A 21,346-nucleotide genomic window follows, 5' to 3' on the forward strand; every position below is an offset into this window, starting at 1 on the left:
TCCGCCTGGCTCACCGAGGAAGCCCCGCAAAAGCCGTTATCCCTACTGCGACCCCGCTCCGAGGCCGCCTTCCAGCAACTGCCTGCCCCGGCCGTTTTTTTCCAACCCGCTTCGGTAACATCATCGAGTCTTGACTTCAGAACCAATATAATCCCCAGTTTCCACTACTTCTTCCCCGGGGCTGCGGGAGCGGGTCAAGCAGGCCCGATCACGTGTTTCCTCCAGGGCCGAAGGGCACAGAACCCATCCCCTTTCAAGCGCAAAGTTCATCTTACAGAAAGGCTTGTTTTTCACAGAGTAGAGTCCAGACAGTAGCCAATTAAAGCATACAGAAAACACTTTGAAACCCTCCTCCCGCTCGAGCGCGCCGGCTCCGTTCACTCTAACTGCTATCCGATGGAGGAAGAAGAGGCTGATTGCTGCAACTGTAAAATCACACTGAAAGTTCTCAAGGTTGGTGCTCTAATTTAGGTTTAAACTTTTTGTAAGCTTCTCGGAACAAGGATCTCCCAGGTCCACCACTAAGAATTCAGAGACAAACTTCTAAACCAGAAATTCAGCGCTCCTTTTGACAGAATCTCTTTAAAACCGCCTCGTCACGAGAGACCCGTTCAGGATGTGGGCGACACGATGACACTAGGATTTCAGAGCCAGTGTTGGACAGCAAAACCTGCATCTCAGAGTTGAGCATCAGCTGTGTGCCGCTGGGTTTCTGCCTGGCTCGCTGTCACTCAGTCAGGAACTCTCTCTCTCTCTCAAGATACTCTGCTTCTAAAGTGTAAACAGTTACTGCTAAAATATAGTACCCCTTTAAACCGAGAACAACTCTGAGATGAGGGTTTTCCTCTCCCCGTCTGCTCTGAAAAGCAATGCCCTGCTCGCAAAGAGAAGTATGGAATGAAGTGACACCTGCTTAAGGCCCTTCTCTCGAGCTTGGTTGACTGGGGGAGCAGGGACTCAGCTGACCACTCATGCCAGGGTGAGTTGCCTTCCCAGTGAGGCGCCAGCCAGTCCTTCGGTGCTCTCTCTCCTCTCCGGTCAGTCTCCTCGTCTCAGTGAGCTAGCAGTGGGCTCTCTCGCGCGCTCCTTTCTCTCTCTCTCCTCTCCGTTGGTTGGTTTCTTTCTCCTGTTGCTCTCACACAGTGGTGCTTCAGTTTTAGCAGTGGAAAACAGGTATCCATTTTATTTTATTTTTTTTATTACCCAGAATAAAATGCTGATGAACTAAGCTCCACACAAGCTTAGCTCTTCTTCCTCAACCTGAAAGCAAGCGAGCAAAAGGAGAGCGGCATTAGGGACCTCACTCTTACCCCAACCACGGTGTCGGGGAACAGGAATCGGGGAGTAAGGAGCAGAGGGGTGCCCCTCGGATGCCTTACACTCTAATACTGTGACAGTCCCGTCACTCCGCCATGTTGATACGCGCGTTCACCCTGGTAAGTGGAGTCCTGCGACAGCGCCACGTCAATCTGAGACTTAAACTCATCACCAAGGTAACTGTCCTGAAAACGAAAGCGTGCGTTAAGCCTCAGCTCGAGCGTTCCCGATACCTGGCAGCCAGGGGCGTGAGCAGGTCTGGCAGGTTTTGGTTTGAGAAAGGGTTGTTTTCTTTATTTTTTTTTTGGCTTGGTTGTTTTCCAAATCTCTTTTTGCTGCACAATTCCCACAGACACAGGGTTTAGCGACAGTGGGCTGCCCGACAGGCGAGCAGTTCCAAGTCTGTACCGACAGCACTTCACTTCCGTGCCCGAGCGTGCTCCCAGACTCCAAGCAGAGGGACGTGAAATGCTGCGGCCCAGCCACTGAAAATGGCTTTCGTTTCCATCTTCCCCGCTACCAGGGAAGGCGGCCGTGCGCGCACGCAGAACCCCAACAAGAGACCCGGGAAAAGGAGCAGACCCCACGCCAAATTCCACGTACCTGTGATAATTCGGGTTGGGAGAGCCCAGGCTGACTCATCTGTGATGGTTGACTCATGGAGATGTAGCCCTGTGTCAGCGGGCCCTGGGAGAAAGGCTGGGACACCACATCTTGGCTCGCTTGGCTATTCGGAAGGTTTGACTGACTAGTTCCAGGAATCCCAAAACGGTTTTTCTGGCGCCCACCACGACCGGTCTTTCCTTTCGGCGCCCCACGTCCTGGAAAAGAGCACATCCCAAGCAAGAGAGAGAAGTTACACGTGCAAACGCGTCAGAATCAGCCGCTTTCTGCAGAGCCGATGGCACGCAAGAGGCAACGTTCGAGACATCCTAAAAGTACCAGGTGCAGAACCCCAGACGTGGCAGAGGGACACACACCGGAGGCAGCAGCGCTGTCGTGTTCGTTCTCCAGACCACGCTCACTGAAGCACATCATCACAGCACTGCTGAAGAGCAGCAGAACCCACCCTCCCACCTCAAAAACGTGGCTCTGGCACCATTCCACCCTCGCCCCGTACCTGCGGCTGGTCCGTTGGCCTGGCCGAAGTAGCCCGGGGGCGGCATCGGTGGCATCATGAGGTTGAAGGGGATGGGAATGTTCATAGCGGTGACGTGGCTGGGGCCGGCGCTGATCATCCCGATCTGGTCGTGGGTCTGGAAGTACATGTTGGATGGGCGCCCTGGGGAGGAAAAGCCACAGTGATTTCCCACGTACCAAGTACTTAAAGGCAGGAATACGAGTTATTTTTCACAAAAAAAGGAGGACTTGTGAGCAGGACAGATCAGAACCAGAAAGGAGAAGCCCACTGCTGCCAAGAGCCACCAGTGTTTACCCCACATAAACATTTCAGAGACTCATCCAACCCATGTTCACCCCTACACAGTTACACTGTCAGCACCATCTAGGGGTCCTGAAACACTTAGGCACACAAACACACTCCCCTCTCCCCCCTTTTTCCACTCGCTCTGCAGACATCAAGTAGGGGCTTCTGTATATAGAGACCAAAATCCAGGCACATCCCAAACACTTTCAGTTCTTAAATCCCGTATTTTTCTGTAGTGGCTCTTTAAACATTTAAAAGTTGGAGGTTTCTAAGATACTACACCCCAAAGACTTAGCTGGGGGGAAAAAAACAGCTCTGTGAAGGTGTTAATTTTGAAAGCTTCCTTTACCTTGACTGCTCCGGTCATAGACAGATCCTGGAATAATAGCCTCCCGTGCATCATACATGGCAGTAGTCATGAAACGGGCACCCTGGAAGCATCGTGGGAGTTAACAAAGCTGTTGCACAGAAAGCCTGGCACTGCAACTTCAGTGCAAATTGTTGTGGGTAAGAACCCAGTACAACTCCAAAGATAATGCCCACTTTACAAGCGCTGAGGAACAAACTAGTTCCAATACAGGGAGAACATCCAGCTGCCACTTCAACTGCGTCGTGACAACAAGAAAAAGCAAATTCTACAGGCAGCCGGTCAAATTGGGCGTGTTTGATGGATTTTCAGTCTGTTTGGATGACAGTTCACTTGCTCTATCCCTATCACCGTCCTTCTGCAGCGGCTGACCAGCTCCCCCCAAACAGCTGCTGATGTTAAAGGCCTAGTCCTCACCCTGCAAGGTCTGAGGGACAATGCCACTAGGTACACATGCCTGATGAGCTCGCTGTTTCTACACTGAACCGTTACTTGACACTTCAGTCACCTCAGAAGTTACCCTCTTGTAAGCTTCTGCAGTAAATAAAGACCAAAAAAAAGCACTAAAAAGGCTTTTCTACAAGTTCAAAACAGCCAAAGCGGCAACTTGGGTCACGCTGCATTAACGAGGCAACAGAGACAGAATTAGGACGCGTGAGGGCATGTGGTGACTGCTCATTCCACCCGTCTGTAACCGACCCCGATCGGCCCCCAACCCCTTCACACCACAGACAGGTGAGAGCGGGGAGGGGTCGGCTTACCGGGTTGATGGTATTAACGAGTTTCCGGGGCTTGCTGAACTGCATAAGGCTTTCCCGGAGGTTATTCAGTGGTCCCTCCACCAGAACCTTCTGCTCCTTGTAGTAATTCAGCAGGTGATTCCAAAGGGGTTGTTTAGACAGCGCTTTTGGGTTCCCAACAATAATTACTCCGTACCTGTACGACGGCAGACGAACCAAAAGTTAACTCTGACTAGAAATAAAACCATGTTACAAGCAGAACAGCCCTGACATCAGTCTCCTTCGCACTAAGTCAAGGCCCCCAAGAGAAGCCCATGACAGGAGGTGTAGGAGGCCCATTTTCTTTGCAGCAGGTGACTTCTGTAGCATGACAGAACATTTGGGATATCACAAGCTTCCTTTTGCAGGTTTGCCAAACATAACGGTGTCCTCCAACCACACAACCACCACAGTGTTGACTCCACTTTACCCTTCCCAGTAATCAAATCCGCTCTAAGAGAAGCAAAATGGTAAAAAACAGCGGCTGGAAGGGATAGAGAATGAAGGGAAGAGTTCTCTTCTGAAAAGAAAGGGGAACAGTGCGCTGGCTTCTACAGGCTGCTGATGCCAAATGGTTAGGCTGAGATTGCTCTTGTAACTGTTAGGGAATGTGGAAATCATTCCAGGCTCCTTTAAACCAGGGGAATGGGCCTGCTACCCTCAAACCAGACTTTTTCTTGCACCAGTGCTTTAGCAGAACTCGCGTTAGGTCTCTAGAACAGGTAAGAGAGTGTCCAGTTCCACTTTACCTTGCTCTGGTAAGAGCTACGTTAAGACGCCTGGGGTCATTCAGGAACCCTATTCCCTGGTGTTCGTTGGCCCTCACACAAGAAAGGATAATAAAGTCCTTCTCTCGCCCCTGGAAGGCATCCACACTTGCAATTTCCACTTCCTGAAAGGGAGGCAAACATGTGAATCACGGAAGCATGGTACCAAACAGTTATGCTACCAGCGGGCATTACCAAACGCGTTGGCCGTGCACAAGCACTTCCCATCATCTAGCAAAAATGTTATTTTTTCGTAATGACGAATGATTTGGTAATTCCACCGGTCACTAAATAGTTTCCCTAAAGGAGAACAGACAGTCCCAGTTTAGGACAAGTTACTTTTATGTTCACTGCTTTACGCTTCTCGTATTTCCCCCAAACTGGCATTTGCACTATGGAAAGCATCCCTTTTGGAGCTACGCTGCCAAAAAGACTTCTGACTCTTCCAAAACCTCGTAGTAAGGCAGCTCCAAATTAGCACTGCTGCTCCCAGCTACCAAGAATCCTGAATCAGAGGGACAGATCATTCCTGGCAGAAGTAAGAGTATTTCCACCAAGTTTTCCTTCAGTGAAAACACTGACCAAGTTCTGAATAGTGCAAAACAGACTGGATTAAACATACAGCCGCCTTGTTTGTAGCGACAGTTTTTCATGTTTGGTAGAGGAGTTCCACTGATGGGAGGACTTATTCCCAGGAAAATAAATAGTGTGACCACCAGAATTTATGGAGCTTGGTTTCCTGCACGTCTCTTGGCTCGATGCCGTTATCTAAGGCACAAGCTGACTGAAGCTGTTCCGCAGCCTGAGCACCGATGGCCTCTCCCTCCTCCCTCCTGCGTCTGAGCAAGTCCTCTGGGACGGACTTGCTGAAACCTTCCTTTCAAGGGTGACCTTAACAGAGCTTTCTCCTTTTATCTGGCCAACTGCTCCCCTGACACTTACTGGCATTTCATACCCCAGCTCTTCTCCCTAGTCTATTTTAACCACAATCAACCAAAAAACCCTCAAAAATTACTAAAGAATAAACACAGACTGACCCTAAGAAGCCAGACTAAAAATGAAAGTACTGAAGTTTCACAATATCTGACTTTCCGTGGTTCTCTGCATCCAAGCGCAGAGCAACCCGCTCGCGCAAGGCCTCCGTACCTGGTAGAGCTTCGTGTGCAAGGAGCCGCTGAACTGCATGTACTGCACCAGGTAGGATCGCTGCCCTTCGTAAGGGGTAATAATGCCAATCTGATCGGGTTTGGCACCAGCCTTCAGTAGCTTTGTAGTTATCTTCTCCACATTGGCAGCTTCCGTCCTAGGGGAGAGATTTGTTTATCTCAGGAGAATCCATTAGCCTAACTGGTTTGCCAATTAACGGGTCTGACAGGCGTACTCTGCGCGTGCCTTCTGCGAGGAAGGCTACTGCAAGAAACAGACCAGTTGACACCGCACCGCTCCAGCACTACGATTAATTCAGATCAAGCATCGTAGAACATTCGCCACCATCGCCCCCTGACTTAGGGCATACATTCACAGCCAGAGGAATACGAGCAGAAGCCAACACCTCATCAAAAAAAGGTCTCAGTGACACACAAGTTTCTCCTCAATGTACACCTCCACCTTCCCAAACAGCAAGATTCACAGTGGCCATCATTCCAAAACGGAACTTCTTCCCAGCTGAACATACACGTGTGCTTTGAGCGAGACCATGAGCAGCGATCCAGCCTGCTGCACACACCCTCCCGTTGCTTTACCCTGAAGTTTTAAATAGAGACTGTTTCCAACGCCAGTTTCCCTGCCAGCCAACTATTGTGCCGTTTATTTGCGCGCAGTCTGCCTTGCCGCCTTCAGCGGTCTTGCACATGCTGTTCGTGGAACAGGCAGAGATGAAAATATCACCAGTTGGTCTGGTTTCCCTTCCAGGCACGTGAACAAATGCCTATGAGCAGAGGAGCAAAGTCTTCCAAGCTCACTCTTCGAAAAAGAAGTCGGAATGAGCAGAAAAAAAAAGGGATAGAAAAGAAAATTATATTCCCATCCCTTTTCATCCTCACCAGAATCTGACACTTAGGACTCTGCTTCAGGAACTACTGGAATTTTGGCTTCCAAATGGGACTTGATCAGCGTTTTCTGCTGCAACTGCCGTCAGTTTACCTGCTGGCCCAAACTCATCCTGCATATTAGGCACTTAATTGTCCCATGCTACCCGTGAAGGAAAACAGGCAACTCCACAGAACAACTCAGACCCCTTCGAGATCTGAACTGGTCCCACTGGAGATGCGTTTTTCTCCGTGTTTTGTAAAGGGAGCCTGGAGCAAGTCGGCTCCGAAACGCAGCTCAGCCTGCACAAGCCTCGGGGGCAGCTTTTATTTAAAAAAGCGCTCAAGGAATTTCAATTGTAGCTGTTAACAGGAACCAGCATTTTATTAATTTAGGAGTACTGCAGAGCATAAGAATCAACAGCACTGAAGTACAGTGTCCCAGCACTCCACACCTTTGAGACCTGTGGGCTCACTCATTCCAAGCACAAGCACCTCTTCGTCAAAAACACAAGCCTGTATTTGCTATTCTGCCTTTATCCATGCAGCAAGGCATCATGAGATAAGGCAAATCCGCAATACCGTGAATTTTGGTGCAGGGATTTGGAAGGAGGGAGAAATTCTTCACTATTTGGTTTGCAGTAGGAACTGTACATTGTTCTTTCCCTTGACTTCACTGTGACTGTCTCCAGGGGATGTCCCAGGGTCATTAACAGATTCATTTAACAAACTCCCCTTAAAGATACTTAAAAGTACTTTGTCCCAGTCCGAGTTTATATCTCGCTGTCAAATTCTGTTTACCTGTTCAAGTAAGAGGTGCCCGAGCTGGCAATTTCTTCCTGTCCTTGTGTAACGTAGAAAAACATGGGCTTATCTGGCTGAGGCCACTGGAAATCAAACCCTTTTTTCACACGGTCCGCTGAGGAGCACAAGTAAAAAGAGTCAGTACCGCTCTACTAGCAAGAACACTCATTTTCATATCAAAGCACCTTAAAAACTCAAACCTAAGTGCAGTAGCAATTCTCTTTTTAAGTGACTGTATTAAAAAAACTCATCTAAATTAAAAGAATTCTTCCTTTGATCCTTAATGAATCGAAACGGAAGTCGTTTGCAGAAGTGCTGTCGTTGCTTACCCGCAGTGACACCGTTCTGGAGTGAACCCTCATAGAAGATGTTGGAGGGGAAAGCACTGAGCGCAGGGTGCATGCGATACTGCACCTGCAGGCGAATCGGGCGAATCCCCAGCACCACGAGCCTCTCGAAGAGAGACTGAGACAGGCCAGCCTTGGCTGCCTTTTTACACATCACAACAGGACCAAGCTGGCAGTGGTCACCTACAAGAATAAGCTGTGGAAAAGAAAGTTTGATCTCAGGTGGTATTTTCTGAAACTCTCAATTTGGAACTAATCAGTCTGATTCGTAATAAGCTTCAGATCTAATCTAGGGCTTATTAGAAACCACTCGTGTCAACTAGCTATTCAGCTGATTATTTCCAAATAAAGTCTTATTTGCTCTCCACATCGTTCCAACAAGTCCAACACATTCCAGGCAGAGACTGGGAACAGAAAACTAACAGGATAAACACAAAATAAAGTCATTTCTATCTACACTACCACAGAATCATGGAATGGTGGGGGTTGGAAGGGGCCTTAAACCCTACCCAGTGCCCCCCCCCGCCATGGGCAGGGATACCTTCCATAGCCCAGGTTGCTCCAAGCCTCATCCAGCCTGGCCTTGGACACTCCCAGGGATGGGGCATCCACAGCTTCTCTGGGCAACCTGTCCCAGTGCTCCTACCCTCTGCGGGAAGAATTCCTTCCTGATGTCCCGTCTCCATCTCCCTCTTCCCGTTTCAACCCGTCACCCCTTGTCCTGTCATTCCCTGCCCTTGGAAAAAGCCCCCCCCCCAGCTTTCTTGTACCCCCCCCAGGCACTGGAAGGGGCTCTAAGGTCTCCCTGGAGCTTCCCTTCTCCAGGCTGAACCTCCCAACTCTCCCAGCCTGTCCTCATGGCAGAGAGGCTCCAGCCCTCGGAGCATCTCCGCGGCCTCCTCTGGACTCACTCCACCAGTCGATATGTGAAAGTGTCTTCCATGAAGAGAAAGGATTCCATAGCCCTTTGTGCCTACACTGTGAATGCTACTTCCTCCATGTATAAACCCTGTTTTTGCTAACGAAATGCAACGGTCCTACCTGTTTTGCTCCCAGGACAACTGGCACCATGCACTCTGGCTCCGTAGCCTGCGTGCTTTCATCAATCAGAATGGAGCGGAACTGCATTTTTGCAAGTCTTGGATCACCAGCTCCCACACAAGTGCAACAGATCACATCTGCGTTCTGAGACAGAAATGCAACCGAAATTCATCAAGTAGGATATCAACAGTTGATATTTCTACATGGAAGAGTGCTCAACACTGTTCCAGGAATCCCCCCCAAGAGTTAAACTGTAGTTTGATCTCTGCGGGCAAACTGCACCTAAGCCTGAAGTGGCCGAGGACAGTAGCTTAAGCTGCTAGAACCGATGGGATCTTACCATAAGTAATTCACGCTCTGCCGTTCGTTTCAACGCACGGTAACGTTTCTCATCAGCAGACGACAGCTCTCCAGTTTCGTCTTTAAGTTGCTGCAGTTTCTGAAGCTCTGGCATGCTGCAAATTAAAAAAAAAAAAGGAGGAATTTTGCTCTACAGCTTAATTAACACTTGGCAAGATTACAGTGGAGCTCCTTTGTAAAACTACGACACGTGTCAGAACCAAATAGTTCTCACACCAAACAACCAGGTGTTGTCATCATTAGAGTCAGTCAGTTGTGTCCACCACAACTCAAACTTTTTTTTTTTCCTCCATTCCCCTGCCCCCTCAACCATTTCTTACCTGTCCATGTTTCTGATCTGGTTATGCAATGCCAAGAAGGATACAGGAGAGTCAATTGCCTCACGACTTTTAGCACACAGACGAACCACTTTCAGTCCAGTTTGATGGATCTTCTCAGTCAACTGATCTACAGCGATATTACTCGGAGCACAGACTAACACAGGCCTTGAAAAAAATAAGCAAGGAGTCAGTCTCAAGGAGCTGTAAGCTTTTTTCCACTAGACTTGTAATAAAATCGTGTGTTATGACACACAATCACAGGATTGTTTGGGCTGCAGGGACCTTAAAGCACCCCAATCTCCCCCCCTGCCATGGGCAGGGACACCTTCCCCTAGACCAGATTGCTCCAAGCCTCATCCTGCCTGGCCTTGGACACTTCCAGGGATTGGGCATCCACAGCTTCTCTGGGCAACCTGTCCCAGTGCCTCCCCACCCTCTCTGGGAAGAATTCCTTCCTGATGTCCCATCTCAATCTACCCACTGTCAATTGAAAGAGGGTAGATGTCCCCTAAAAATTCTCTGGGGAAGAACACTTCCTGAAATTAGCACAGGTCTTCCCAAAAAAACATACCTGTAGAAAACCTTTTCAGTGCAATGACATGAGTTATTTTAAATTTTAAAGTCAGGTTGATTCTTTGCCCATTAATGAAGTAACCTCCTACATAAAGACGTAGAGAGAATCGTTCTTACCCATTGCCCTGTCTAGCCAGATGATAGACGATTGTGGCTGACGTCACTGTTTTTCCGGTACCAGGAGGACCCTGAATAAGGCTCAGAGGACGCTGCAGGACAGTCTTCACAGCATAAACCTATAGAAATTGTTGACTGCTGTTTAGCATTCAATGCGTGGGAAGTTGGAGTTGTTCAACCTCCATTCATAAATCCTTTATCATATTCTCTGCATGCAGTACAGAGGAGATGAGGTTACCTGAGAATGGTTGAGATCAGGAAGTCCTTGTGCTGTAAAGCGCTTTGGCAACTGGCATTTAATAATTACATCTTCTACCTCATGACCCAACAGTTTGTGATAGATGTACCCAGACACTGAAGTCTCATCCACAGCGAATGTTTTTAAAGCGCTCTGCATTCTGAAACGAGGGAAGGACAGAAAAAACCCACAGTCAGCATGATCTCAGAACCAAGGACCCACAAGTGTCCTACACAAAGGTTAATCAGACATCGGGCAGAAATTAAAATCTATATTGGGGAAAAAGAACAATGTAGAACACTAACAGGATTAACAGACACAATTACACTACGAGAACACCAATCTTGTTTTTCCGGGTGAGAATACTACGAAATATAACCTAAAGCCTTCAAAATGAGAAAACCCAACAGTTTGATGGCCTTCAGGTTAGTTCCATCTCTAACAGAAGTTAGGCCTGTCACTCTGTGAAGCGGATGTCATGTGTCTATAGACCTGAAACATTCAGCATAACCACATTTCTGATGGCCAGTGTCACGAAACAATGTCTTGTACAAAAATTCCCACTGAAGGTAAAGAAAACACATACACCGACTGCGCCCGTTGCCAAGCGTCAGTGCTTTCTCCGTACCTGTCAAACGAAGTAGACTTCCACACAAAATCCACTTGGAAGTTATGAGTAACTTCCACAGGCGCTCCAACGCTGCTCCTCAGCTCGATGGCTATCTCGTCACCATAATCTGTAGAACCTCGTTAAGTAGTAATCTATAGCAAAAATTTGAATTTTATTTTCCCCAATTTTGAGGGTTTTTTTAGCAGATCCCCATGACAAATTAAAATTATCTCAGAATTACTCCTGTACAGATGTACAAATTTCTCAGAGGGATTTGAACCTTCAGCGAAGCTTTCCTGAAGGCTCACTAAGTAAAGGATACTATCAGGAACTTTGATTACATGACCAATTCCTTTCCACAACGGGGCCAGGTCTCCTTTATACCTCAAGCAGATCTCATCTCCTTGCATAAGACGCATATCTACAGAGGAGAGAAAAAAATGCTCTCAGAACACTCCAAGAACAGCCATCCACCAACACAAAAACCTGACAGTACCATCTTACATCCCAGGCCAGATGACACAGTTCTTTAAACGCTGCCGTTATTCACCAGGCGTAAAAAGAAACGGAACACACACCATCAAGCTCTCGTTACCTGAGTCCGTCTTTGGCAAAGTGAAATAAGCAATTCTTTTCTTGTTCAAGCCCAGGTCCCATCTGACCGTGATGTTATCTTGGGTCTAATGGTAAAGAAAAGGCATCTATTATGTTCTTAGAGAGCTGTTTGCCAACTACCACAGTCCTCACTCTCCTTTACACTTCTAACAGCGGAGTAATACAAAATTTGCTGTTTAAGTCTCAGGACAAATATCTGCATTATTCTTATGGACTGAGCTCACACCACCTACAGAAGATAATTCTGTTCTACAGGAGAGTGAGTGAGTGAGAAACAAAGTCCTAATCACCACCTGTGTTATTCTCTCCCCCCACATTTAAAACATTAAGTGCTTACATGACCTCACATAATTCAAGTTTGACTGGAAACTCTGACTGACAGAGGTAACTGCAGGTTGTGAGGATAACAACATCAAAGAAGGTGGCCAAGTGGCAGTTCTGCAACAAGATGTGGCTGTTCTTGGAAAGATAAATTTAAAAAAGCTAGAAACACGAGCTTTCCTGTGTTTAAAACCTCAGTTTGAGGATTTCTGGTTCCTCCCTCTGCTATCATACATCACCATGTCTACTGTAATTACTGTGATGTAATGAAGACATTTACTTCACTTCCTTTTATGCTGTTAAACAGCAACCATGTGTTTCACACCAGAGGACTGGTCAGAAGGCCCCTCAAACAGGCATATTTCACGCATATCACCTGAGACTCCTTGAGTTTCTTGTCATAGTCTGCCTCAAGCTTGACTAAAGGCCCAAATATATTTTGGTATTGATAAGCATCTTCATATCTAAGCAGGACATGCTGTGGTTCTTCATCAACACCAGGCTTTTCTAAGTCCTCAAGGGTTGCAGATGGATTTTCCTAGAATTTAAAAGAAAAACATTTTGTTTTGAAGTTTTCAGTATAACCACGTGACAGTCTCTCACTGTGCAGCAGGGCTGATAGTACAGTTTTACAGGAAGTTGTGGCAAGGTATAAGCGACACCGAGACACTGTACGTCGCGCTCGCTCACATCCAGCCAGGTTCGTTACGCAACAGATGCGCAGAAAAACCTCTCAGAAAGCAGTAACTGAACACCAAGCGTCGACTAGCAGCTCCCTACTCAGCTAGTCACCATGTAGAACAGAAACAAGTGAAAGACTTGGTACGGGGAAGGGAAGTTGTTTTTTTCAGGCTGCCTGACAGTGCAACTTGAACAGAGCTGAAGAACCTAGGGATGAAACTTTCCTACTTCGATAGGCGCCCTGAATCCTTTCACCATGCCTAGCTGCACTGCTTGCCACATCTGCAGGCTTTACAATTCACGTGACAGAAGTACGTTTCCACCCTTACAGAGCTGCTAAAACAGTCCTGTCCCTCGCAAACACACAAAATGAACACTTGGTGACATATAACCAGGACTGGAAAAGCAGCACATACCTTCCAAAGTTCCTCCAGTTTGTTGATCTGCTGAGCTGTAATCTGACGTGCTCTCAACTGTTCCTGTTCAGATGGAATCTTTACCAGCCAGGAAAGGAAACAGCGATCTTGGATAAGAGGCTGCCACTGCGAACTGTCCCAATTAATATCCTTTAGACTGCTCTGACTGGCACATGGCTGCCTGCACAACCAAAATATTGGAAAAATTATTAAATTAGACACGTGTAAGAAAAAGCCTACTGTGCGAAGCGTACAGAGAGGGCACATCACGCTCTCAGAGCAACCCAAGGATCTCAGTTAAAAGGAAGAAGCACAACTGCTGGGCCAGTTCATTCTTTAGTTCCTGTATCTGCTCTTTCAACACTGCGAAGGCTCGGTACCGTCAGCGGTATTTCGTGGGTGCTTCTAGACTGAGAATTTCAGCATCTCAAATATCGAATGTGACACCTCTGAAAGCGGTTACAGCCCATGAAGATGATGCACACACACACAACAGATCCGAAACCACTTGGGATTACTTCCCATCTGCTGTTTTAACAATAGAAAAACTCATTCCGTGGAAACGCACCTTCCAGTGTCAGACAGGCGGTTAAGTGAAGCACCTAATGGAAATACATACAATCATAAAATCATTACTTCTGACAGATCGCGTCAGAGGACAACTTCCGATTTACTGCTGCCTTCAGTGATGCAACGAGCTGACAGAAAACCAGTGTGTAACAGAGTCACTACTCCCACAGGGCTCCAGAGTAACCTCCTGGTCTGTTACTCCTCCCAGTCTGAAAATCAAGGTTTAACAAAGGGGAAAAACATCTTCCTTCCATTAAGGACGGCTTCATTCGGGAGAAATACTTTCCTATAGAACATCTGCCCAGCATAACAACATTCCTGTATGGCACTATCTACCTGTACACAGTTCCTGAGGTCTACACTATCATCTAAAAGGAAAAATGGTGACAATTTTTCATTAAAGTTAATATTAAAATATATTTTGGTACAAAGAAACAAGGTTATGCAACGGACTTGACACCAACATGCCAGCAAAGGCATTCTCTCACCTGCAGAGCAAAACAACCACGGAGTCTGCCTTAGCTGGGATAAAGCCAAGGAGAAACACATTACGACATCCACAGTTATAACATTCCAAGACGGTCTCTCCCAGCGGTCCATCTTTATGGAGAGTCACCTCTTTGCACTTGGCTCTCACAAGATGATTAACAATGTGGCTGAAACCAGAGAGGACATACGTTTGTATCAAGTTAACAGGAAAATCAGATTTAGTCCTAACTTAATGTATCAGCTCAGTTATTAAAAGACACAAACAAAATCTATTTACGCTGTGGCAGACATCGGTGAGCTCTTGCTTTTCAGCAAGCAGAGATATGCTAATACAGTTTCAATGGTTTCTCAGTCCATGAATGCGTTAAGGCAGTTTGAAAGAACAGAAGACGTGTCAAAAATTCTTTTTGTGTTACTGATAACAGAGAAGCTTCCCGAAGCTCCACAGGTCGAGAGCAACAGTTCTACCGTGCTCTGGAGGCCTGCAGGATGGGGGGAGCAAGCAGCAAGCTTGCTTCTCAGACGTGATTCAAGTTTTGCCAAGACCAAAGTCTGAGTTGGAAACAACAGAAAAGCTGAAGAGGAGGCTGGAGGTTCACACGTAAGTCACTGGACTTGGATTATCATCGGAATGTCAGTCACAGCCATCATACCACTTCAGAACAGACACGCTAAAACGAGGCTGTCATTGGTATTTCCATCATTTGACCATTTACCTGCCAGATGTATTTCCACGCCCGTTACAGAACCACTTTTTGCTGGTGTTACAGTAAACCACACAAGCAGGGTCATGGATACCACAGTAACTGGAATTAAAAGTGAAAAACACAGTAAGTAATTGGGTATTTGTTTATAGGGAAATTCCAATACAACGTTTAAACTACCCAGTAGTGTACAAAAATAAGGGGGAGTGAAAATTAGGGAACATGAGCGTTGGCCAAAGCACCAAACACGAGCTAAACTTCTGGCCTGAGTCTCAAGTATTTTAACACCCCCCACCATTGCCATCCCTTGGCTGGCTTAGCCTTCTATTCCTCAGGGGAGGTCAAAGACCTCCTGGACGTGTCAGCTGTAAGTGCACACACGAGCTCAGAGGGCCCCATTTTCCTGCCAGCACGTGGCTGTCTCCAAGGAATTTGCTCTCAAATTCCAAAAACCCTCTAAGCATACGCCTTTCACGCACACAGAGCGCTCCTGCCCTCTGGAAATAAGAAGCCTGCGGTTCAGACTAGGTCTTACCTGCAAGCATGCACAGGAAGATCCTTTGTGTAATAGGTATCTTCTTCATCTTCTTCAAAATTCAGTTCTGCCAGAAGCTGGCTGGTTTTAGCCACGTTATCGTCCACAGCTCCATTCTGCAGAATGCCATCAGGCCCGTTCACCTGAAATACAAGCTCAGTGCTGAAGTTACACGATCAAAACCGACTCCAAAATAGAAAGCCAAGGACAGGAATCACTACTCCTCAAAGCAAAAAACTCGTGTTTAATTCAGAAACACTCAAAAGGAAAGGAAAATGCCGGTAAGAGCTGGAACACGTAGGAGCTATGCAATCAGCACTTGGTTCATCATCTCCTATTTTACCGGATCATTTAAACTCCAAGCGATGAGTAGAAAAAAGTTAACAGAAGGAGACTGAATGGAAAAATGTACACTGCAGTAAAGCAGTCTTACAGAACACACAAAATTCCATTTAAACAATTCCAGCAGTATCAAACACTGGTTTTTCATCCCTCATTGTACTCCAGGAATCTATACGAAAACAGGATCTTTCTTGTACAGGACCTTCCTCACCTATTTCTGCTGCTCTCTATCCACCAAAGCAACGTCACCCCTTGATATCCAACTTCATGGCACTTGTCCAAGAGAGAGCAGGTAACCAAGAAACCTGTTCTCATGTAAGTCTAATTAAAAAAATATTGAAATAGTGCAAGAAATAACAGAAACTGGTTTTCAGTGGCATGTCTAACTCTCCAGCCAGTATGGCTTGTTCAGGATGTACTGACCGTGTTCCAAACTGGATCAAACGCGTGTACTTGCAAGGTGCGCCCAGTACGAGGGTCGCTATCGTAGCAAATTTGAACAATGTTATGATTTCCTTTAAAAAACGTGGCCTAAGTTACCCAAGAAAACTGCACAAGTCCAGAGTTGGTAACGCAGCCCGAGTTTTCAGAGCAACACACCTCAGAGTGTTGTGCTACCAGAGCGTGCACAAGGCAGGTGCCAGAACCATGAACTTCTGCCACACTCGGTGCTGCATCAGCAACTGTCACACACCAGGTCCTACTGATGTTAAAAATAACTCCTTTTGGCAACGTACAGACCATCTACCACCAGAAAGGAGCATGGAGAAGCGTGACTGTCACCAGCCAGATTTCGGCACAGCTAGAGCAGCTGTGGCCCCTTGGGTCTCATACGTGTTCTGGTTTAATTCCACTGCTGCACCTCCACAAACCAACAGCCACCGGGAGCTTCAGCGCCTTAACACGATGCTGTCAGCAACCCCACACCCCCAGCTTTGCTCATTCAATCACTTGATTCTTTGACTTGTTTCGCCAGGATCTCATTAAAACTTGAGAAGGATAAGCATAATCCATGTTAACTTTGAGTGGAAAGAGGTGGGAACGGGACCACCTCAGCAACTACAGTGATTAGCACAGAGCATCTGGGATGCATGCTGCGAGCCAGCGCTTCGCCTGTCGGAGCAAAAGCATCGGATGCACTAAAAACCCCAACCCTTTCTTGGTACTGGGTTAGACTAGACAAGGTAAGTATTTCTGAAGACTTCAACTAGCTAAAAAACGGGAGCAGAAAGATCACTCGGGGCCTTTGTCTATCAACAGAGGTTGAGTAACTCCTCTGCACTTAGACATTTAAAGCAATTTATCTGGTACCTGTAATTTAATTCTCTGACAAGAGATGAGAAAGCTGTCCACAGTGAGAAGAACGCTAAATCTTGATTAAAAGAAATTTGATAAGAACAGTTGCTGTAGCATTTTAAAGCTGTAACTCCTAAGCAAGCCGAAACAAGCTTACTTCTCCGAAAGTCTCATTTAGATTCCACACAAGCTAGTTTCAGTATTGCACATTAAAATTTAACAGCCAATTGCAGGAGTTAAATTTAAAATTAAGTGTAGGCCACTTCACATCTACCCTCGGCGGTAAGGAACTGGACTCAGTGACACAAGTTGTTTCATTATCTTCAAATGAAATGAGCTGCATTTGCAAAACACAATCTAAATGGTCTGGCTTTTTATTGATGGTACCTCCAAGTACTGGCTTTTAATAAAAAGAACCAGCCAAGAGGAACCATCAGCACAGAACGCGCTAAAGCAGCAGAGGGGGAAAAGGGAAAAACACCCAAATAAACTGCAGTAGCACACACCAGCGCATGAGTATGATGAGCCCAAATCCCATCAGCTCACTGCCTAACAGCATCTCCACAGATGTTTGATGATATATATCCATTGAAAATAGTGCCATTTTGCAAAATATAACAATAACTTATTGTCTGATCATGGAATGGGTGGCATTCCACGTTAGTTTTAGAAGCAGAAATACCAGGCGTTCCCAAGCACGTTTATCACTCTATTCCAAAGAGTCAACATACATTATTATACCCATCGGTTGACAAGTTTAATCTTTTTTTTGGGTGCTCATAAAAAATTGGGATTATTGAATGGTAATAAAATGGTAATGCTTTTTTTAAGGCAGAAAACCAAGAAGCTACAACTGCAAGCTCTGTAGTTCTCTACCCCAGGGAGCTCCAATCCTTTCTGAGTTAGGCAGGAATGATGTCACCTGCTACTACGAACATCCAGCAGCGAGTACTAGGCCTTGGCAGGCATACAACGAGGAAGTGACTCAACTATTGTTCTAAAACCTCCTGTGATGTTAGCCTATGTGCATATTAAAAATCTGGCATCACTGACTTGTATAAGGGCTGGGGTGGGGGGGCTTCTCTATTTTAAAAGCGTTGACTGAAACTTCTGGCACAGCAAGTTAAACAGCAATCTGCACGCTGAGGTGCTCTGAAATGATCACCCAGGTACTTGGTCCCTCCCTCGCTCCTTTTTTTGGCCTCCAAAACACTGGGTGAGAGACAACAGTGAAGGTCGAGGGAACTGAGTTACAGAACATTAAACCAGACTTCTGCTGACTGTGTGTAAACAAGTCCCCAGATCAGTGGGGACAGAGTATTACACCACCTCAAGTCCTCACGGTGCTCCTGGCTACTGTACCCCACCCTCAGCAATAGCCGACCCACAGGTGAAGGCACCTATATCCACATAGTGCAGTTCTACTTTCAAGTGGTACATTTCAAGCTGTAACAAGAAAAATAATTGCAGTTCAGGAGGTATTTTGCTAGGAGAGTACTCTCTCTACCAGCTCACAGTCCAATCAAGGGTGGCAACGCATTTAACCCTGCGCAGGAACCGCCGGACACCCTTGCACGTCAGGGGATGCCCACGCAAGTCCAAAAACGCGTGTAACCCAACCATGCGCTTGCAAATTCTTTATGTTAAAGCCATAGACTATTTACCTTATTATAGGCTCTTACACTTAGTTGTTCTCCCTTTCAAATTAAGGAAAGGGATATTAACCGAGAACATTCACCCCCACAGCACCTCCCAGGCAGTGTGGAGAAAGCTGTATTTCCAGATGGGGACCTGCGTAACAAGGACTAAGTCATTTTGCCAAGACAAAGGATCTTTGGTAGAACTGGAAATTAAATCCAGCTCCCGTAGTCTAGACCCCCCAAAAAAAAGTCTAATAGCTGACCCAGCCTCTTTCAATCACTCAGACACATTAACACCAAGTGCCTCGTCCATCAGACTCATCGGGCATGCGACTGCTTCCTAGCATCACAGCTAAGTTTTTGCCTGGAAGAGTGAAAAAATAAGGCAGAAATCAGAAGTTATCGTAAATTTAGAAAAATCTATTCATGTGTTTCATTTTAATTCTATGTAAACAACAGAAATATAGTTTTCTGATGGTAAATCAGCAGACATCGCTTCTCCACTAACGCTATGTTTTGTCAACTGGACGCGAATTAATTGTAACAACATCCTCTTAAACCATCAACTAACTACACATTGAGAAAGGAAGCTCTTATAGTGGCCAAACCAACCCCACTTTCGGCAGAAATTAGGTGCTGTCTTGCTTAACTACCCTTTTTGAAGACCAGGGCACTAAAAATGGATCAGAACATGAAGCAACAGAGTATACCTCCAGTGTTTATCAGTTCTGAATTACAAGTATTTACTCAAGCAGCCTTAATTATGATCACAGTGACAACATTTAATCAAGCAAAACTTATATGATCAAGTTTGGGGCCTTAGAAGTTATTATGTACCCTGCCCAGAGACATAACAAGTTTAAATTGTTTCTTGAAGTTTTCCCCAGAATCTTTAAGAACACATAATTCCTGATCTTATCGCTCCTGAGGCCGTTGAAACGTGCAAGTCTAAACAGATGCAGGGACCTGGGTTCTGCTGTACTTCAGCTCAGGAGGACACTAGACTGAGTACGCTTCTGAGAGTTCTTCTTCCAGTAGGTTCATTTCCTCTCCCTGCCTTCCCAAAAACCTGCCTTCCTAGAGTCAAAACGAGGATCAAGATGACCACAAGTTTGCAGAAACATCCTAAACCCACTGGGTTTAAAAGAAAAACCCACCCACAATAAACAACACCCCCTTCCTTCTTGCCAAGGCTGTTGGTTATAGACCTACTAGTACCTGAATGTGCTCTCCAGATTATTTTTTTTCTTCTCACTTCAAAGGCTCTTCAAACATGTTTAGACAAAAAAAGACAAATTAATCCTCCTGTCTGCTCTTTTAGCTTATGAGGCTTATTCTGGGGTGGTTTTTCTTCTTTTTCTGGCCACATGCTCTCTATTCTGAGTTCTGCAACGATCACACTAAAGCTTTAAGAACTAAGATTTTTATTAAATCTCTTTTTAATCAATTAGTGTATAGACTGTACACAGCCACGATTTTACTACTGTTGCTTAATAACTCTGACATCTCAATGCTCAAACTGGAGAAAATCTGCCAAACCCAAAAGCAAAAGCTATAAGCAAACAGAAAATAAACAATCAGCCCGAGGGCGGGGGGAGGTGTGTGTGTGTGACACCTCGAATTCTGCCTTGAAAACCACACAAAGCTGGAGCAAGTCACACCGCAGCAGCTACGCCCAGCAGCCTGAGCACTTGCAAGCACAAGAAAGTCATTGAATTCACCCCGGGATAAACCCGATACAGCAAGGACGGGATAATGCCACCTTAGTGTGCTGCACACCTGTGGATTCGCTGCGCCTGGCCGTGCTGGCCTGTTTTCACTCCAGTCATTTACAGACCCCAACACATCAGGTTTTGCAAGGAAAAAAATAAGTAAACCAGCCCACTCACACTATGTTTGGTTCAGGATTAAAACCTTATCAAAAGCATTTTAATTCCTCTTTAAACTCATCCTTTTAAAGGTGAATAATTTATGCAAAGATTCAACTGTTAGTATGAGTATTAACCTAGACGTAAAAAAAACTCAGCAGAACATTCCATGATCTCAAAGCGGAAAAAAGTTTGATATTTTAGAAAGCATGGAAGAGTTCTTCAGGGTTTTTTTTTACTACAGACACAGCAGCGCAGTGACAGGTAGTGTCTTAATCTGCCACGATTTCTTCACTTGTGACCATACAACCCTAGTTCCTCCTTCCCTTTCACTTTTGTGAATTGTGAAATAAACACGATTTAATTGTCATTTAGGTACCAACCATCAACATTAAAAACTTACTTGTTTTTAAGCTACGAGGAACCAGACCTCTAAAGTTACATCTCAGACCGTATCGACTGGCAGCCCCATACAAACCCACAACAAACCAGCCCAGCAGAAAAACGTGGCAAAGGAGTAAGGATAAAGTAAGAAGTGTATTACACTTTTAGTCCTAGAAAGGAATTAAGTAATGCTGAATTTCCACAACGCTCAACTTCAGATAACCAAATGCTACCTACAACCAATCTGTTTTACAGAGGTAAAGAACCCGAAGTGACATCCAGCAGCATTTCCGATTCACCATCGCAGCGCAAAGTGACACAGCCGAGGAGCCCGCTGGCTTTACCAACGGACAACCGGCCGCAAGTTTTACCCTCGGGGCGCCCTCCCTGTG

The 21,346-nt window shown here is 46.0% G+C and overlaps 1 protein-coding gene across 1 annotated transcript; it reads right to left on the reverse strand.

Moving 5' to 3' along the window:
* Positions 1 to 535: 535 nt before the first annotated feature.
* UPF1 (UPF1 regulator of nonsense transcripts homolog (yeast)) lies at positions 536 to 18,508 on the reverse strand (the record flags this gene model as incomplete). The annotated part of the gene is made up of 24 exons (XM_010148598.1): positions 536 to 1,260; positions 1,380 to 1,502; positions 1,921 to 2,138; positions 2,438 to 2,599; positions 3,093 to 3,174; positions 3,872 to 4,046; positions 4,639 to 4,781; positions 5,803 to 5,959; positions 7,485 to 7,602; positions 7,817 to 8,030; positions 8,876 to 9,019; positions 9,216 to 9,330; positions 9,556 to 9,720; positions 10,246 to 10,364; positions 10,484 to 10,643; positions 11,112 to 11,220; positions 11,416 to 11,514; positions 11,689 to 11,773; positions 12,406 to 12,567; positions 13,127 to 13,307; positions 14,185 to 14,352; positions 14,902 to 14,991; positions 15,425 to 15,567; positions 18,425 to 18,508. Coding segments are annotated over 23 exons (3,213 nt in total), but the record flags the coding sequence as incomplete, so codon positions are not given.
* Positions 18,509 to 21,346: the final 2,838 nt, after the last annotated feature.

The sequence above is a fragment of the Eurypyga helias genome, unplaced genomic scaffold (assembly GCF_000690775.1).
Source record: "Eurypyga helias isolate BGI_N326 unplaced genomic scaffold, ASM69077v1 scaffold24953, whole genome shotgun sequence".
Classification (NCBI taxonomy): Eukaryota; Metazoa; Chordata; class Aves; order Eurypygiformes; family Eurypygidae; genus Eurypyga; species Eurypyga helias.